Below are 4171 nucleotides of genomic sequence, written 5' to 3' on the forward strand. Positions count from 1 at the left end.
TTTTTCTTTTTGCTTATGTGGTGCTGAGGAATCGAACCCAGGGCCTCAGGCATGCAAGGCAAGCGCTCTACCACTGAGCCACCTTCCCAGCCCCTCTAATTGCTTCTTTTAAGAGGCTTCAGATTCATGTGTGCAGCTCAAAGAATTATGAAAGAATTGCTATTAATTTTTAAAAATACCTTTGAAAACCTATTTTTGTAGAGAGCTAGGCTGGAACTTTTACAGGTAAAAAAGTGTAATGCTTGGCATTTGCATGGAAATCATCAGACCTTGGGAGTGGGAGAAACAAGATTATTTGTGAGTTGATAATTATTGAGACAGTGGGTATATGGAATAGTCATTATATTTGAAATTATATATTATTATATACATTTATTATATTAATTTGGGGTGTTCACTATAATAAAGCTTTTAAAAAAGTATTGGCATGATCTTGATTCATGTACAGTTTGATTGTATTCTATCAGTAGATGCAGAATTCATGAGGATGAAGTGTAAATAGATTATTTTTCTCTCTGAAAGTAATTACTAAGTTTAATTTTTCCTTTATCTCTCTATCATTTTATTTTTTTGCACTTAGCAAAAGAATGTATTCAGAAAAGTCTTCTGTTACTAAAATTTTTGCCCATGGACAAAAGTTCAGAAGAAACCTTTGACAAGTTGGTGACTGTCAATGAAACCGATCATCTCCAGCCACTAGACAGGCACCAGAGGACAAGCTCTGTGGTAGAAGAGCATTTCCAAGCCTCAGCATCTCCCACAGAAGCAGGCCCCTCAACTGCCGGAGACAACAGTCCTGACTGGGAGGTCCCATCAAAGCTGCCACCAAGTAGTGGGCCTCCCTCTGCAGAAGTGCCCACTGCTGAGGAGCCCTCCTCACCTTCCACACCTACCCGGCGGCCACCCTTCACCCGAGGGCGACTCCGGCTACTCTCTTTCAGATCCATGGAAGAAGCCAGACCACTGCCTACAGTAAAAGAGAAATATCCAGTGTTGAAGGATGCCATGGACTTCATTAAAGATCAATCACTCTCATATGACAGGTGAGCCAGTCGTTTTCTCCCTATACTTTCTCTTTTCAAATCAGAGCTATCCAGTTTAGGCAAAGGTTTCAAGTTCATGTTAACAGTGGACAAGTGATATTTAGGATAGAACCAAACTTGTTTTATAATATTCAAGTTTTCCCTTAAAGAAGTGTTTTCCACTTAAGATTTGTGTATTAACTGCATGTAAAATGTATCTCAGTAATGTTGTATTTTGTTCTTGTTTTTTTAAGGACGCATTTCCTTTGGTAGCTGCCACTTAAAAAATTGTTAGCCCTGGGAAAAATTCAGGTTTTGATCTTTTCTGACAGTCCATGGGCCTACCTACCTCCCTGAAAGTTAGTGAGGAATTTCCTAATCTTATGAATTAAAGCTTTATCTCTTGATAGCCAAGTAAATGTATCAAAGTTTTTCAGAATTAGTTTTTCAAAATAAGTTGTGCCTTCACACAATTTGTGTGCAACTGATTCTTAATGCTTGCTAAGTAAAAGTAGTAGGTAGTATAATATTCTTCTTTGCATGATGTGTTTAAAACCAACAGCAGTACTTTCTTTTCATTCATAAAGCTTCAGCACTTGGGAGGAGGATAGGTGTTTTTTTTTTGTTTTTTGTTCCTACCCTAATTCAGTTTCCTGCATAGTCTGACTTGAGTTCTGTCTCCAGTGTTGTAAAGGTTCTTTCCTTAAAGAAAGCCCAAGCCAAGAGCATCCTGGAAGCCCTGAGGGTAATTCAGTACTGTACAGAATCCCTAGGACAGCCTCACTGCTTTCATCCACCATATGTTCTTTTCCTGTTGGAACTTCTGACCTGCCAGAAAGATTTTACCAAGTAAGTACAAAGGACAAATCTGCAAGGAAAATAAGCTGAGGTATTTTAAAGAAAAAAATGATCTTTTCTAATTAATAATTATCATTTCCATGTGGAAGACAAATGTACATTCATTCTGTCATCCTAAGGAAAAAAAGGATCATATTTTTTAGTAGGTACCATGAACATGTGTATTAAGCTGTGTTTTACCAGGCAGAATAATATTTTAATATTTCTCCTGGGCACATTATTATTTGGCTCCTGGAAAATGTGAGCTAAAATATGATATTCATTTACAATAATGATGTTAATTTAAGTGCTTCTCAAGGTGGTTCTAATCTTCACTCAATAATTTTTTTTTTTAGTATCTACTGTGCCAGGCACTGTTCAAAGTGTTATATATTCAGTAGCGGACAAGACAGACCAAGTACCTATTTCTTTTTTTTCCTTTGTCAGTCCTGGGGCTTGAACTCAGGGCTGAGCACTGTCCCTGAGCTTTTTTTGGGGGGGTCTGGTCGTGGGCCTGAACTCTGGGCCTGGGTGCTGTCCCTCAGCTCTTCAGCTCAAGGCTAGTACTCTACCACTTGAGCCATAGTGCCACTTCCGGCATTTTTTTTTTTTTTTTGCTTATGTGGTGGTAAGGAATCAAACCCAGGGCCTCATGCATGCAAGGCAAGCGCTCTACCACTGAGCCACCTTCCCAGCCCATCCCTGAGCTTTTTTTACTCAAGGCTAGCACTCTACCACTTGAGCCACAGTGCCACTTCTAGCTTTTTCCATTTATGTGGTACTGAGGAATCAAACCTAGGGCTTCATGCCTGTTAGGCAAGCACTCTACCACTAAGCTACATTCCCAGCCCCCAAGTCCCTATTCTAATTGAGCTTATATTCTCTTGAAGAGTAAAAGAGAACTTCTTTTTGGCGGGGGAGGGGAGGGGAGGTGATGCTGGTCCTGGAGCTTGAGCTCAGAACATGGACACTGCCCCTGAGCTTTTTTGCTCAAGGCTAGTGCTCTACCACTTGTACCACAGCTCCACTTCCATTAGTTTGTTGTAGTTGGAGGTTTTTTTGTGATTAATTGGGGATTCATGGCCTTTCCTGCCTGGACAGGCTTTCCTGCCTGATGCCTGGCTCAAGAGAGAGCATTTTTAAAACTTAATATTTTTAAATTTAGCAGGCCATCAGTGGCTTATGCTAGCTCCTCAGGAGGTAAGATTTGACTATTGATGTTCAAAACCAGGCTATGCAGAAAAGTCTGTGAGATTCTTATCTCCAGTCAACAATCAAAACACTGAAAGTGGAGATATGGCTCAAGTAGAGTACCAGCCTTGAACATAAAAGCCAAGTGAGAGTGTGTAACCCTGAGTTCAAAACCAAGTACTAGCACAAAAAATAAAATAAATGAAGAAATATCAGGTAAAATAAAATGGAAGATGAAAAATCAGATAGTAATACTGTCATGTGGCTGGTGATTTAATGTAGTTTGAGTTTATCAAGGAAAACTAGCCAAGAAGATAGTACATAAACCAGCAAAGGAATGAGTAGATGAGATGACAGAGGCAGCACCAAAGGTAGAAGGAATGATGCAGAGCTCTAGGTTGGAGAACTAGCCCGAAGAGCTGAAAGAAAGCTTGTAAAACTGGATGAAAGAGGATATGGTATAAGAGGTCAATCTTGGGGCTTGAACTCTGGGCCTGAGTGCTATTTCTGAGAGCTCTTCAGCTCAAGGCAAGTACTCTACCACTTGAGCCATGGCACCACTTCTGGTTTTCTGGTGTTTAATTGGAGATAAGAGTCTCACAGACTTTCCTGCCTGGGCTGGCTATGAACCGAGATCCTCAGATCTCAGCCTCCTGAGTAACTAGGATTTAGGCTTGAGCCATCAGCACTCAACCTGCTTGAAATTTCTGGAGCCCAGAAGTAACACATTACTATTTGTGAGAGATATCCCTGGCTGTGTGTGCCAGGGATGGAAGTAGAAAAAGCAGTGAAATACTGTAGTGCAGGCAACTGATGGTAATTATTTGGATCAGGGAGTAGTCCTGAAGATAGATAGAAAAAAAACTTAACATTCAGGATATATTTTGGTGGTAAGAGAGTCAAGACTGATTGACCAAAAGGGTTGACACTGTCAAGATGCACTGTTTATATAAATTGACATGTTAAATTGAAACCCCCTATGTACAACTATTTCAAGATAATTTTTAAAGTATTAAATAAAACCAAATTTATTGACAGAGATTGAATAAAAGATAGGAATCATGGGAAAAGAAAAGAAACTCCTTGGGGCTGGGAAGGTGGCTCAGTGGTAGAGCGCTTGC

At 40.0% G+C, this 4171-nt stretch overlaps 1 protein-coding gene across 1 annotated transcript in view; it reads left to right on the forward strand.

Moving 5' to 3' along the window:
- Positions 1 to 4171, forward strand: part of Zzef1 (zinc finger, ZZ-type with EF-hand domain 1) — a gene marked incomplete at its 5' end in the record, with an annotated part of 158010 nt that overhangs the window by 98785 nt on the left and 55054 nt on the right. Inside the window, 2 exon segments of the mRNA XM_013013155.1 lie at positions 581 to 1043; positions 1707 to 1871. Of these exon segments, the coding sequence (XP_012868609.1) occupies positions 581 to 1043; positions 1707 to 1871 (628 nt within the window).

The sequence above is a fragment of the Dipodomys ordii genome, unplaced genomic scaffold (assembly GCF_000151885.1).
Source record: "Dipodomys ordii isolate 6190 unplaced genomic scaffold, Dord_2.0 Scaffold19, whole genome shotgun sequence".
NCBI classification, from domain to species: Eukaryota; Metazoa; Chordata; class Mammalia; order Rodentia; family Heteromyidae; genus Dipodomys; species Dipodomys ordii.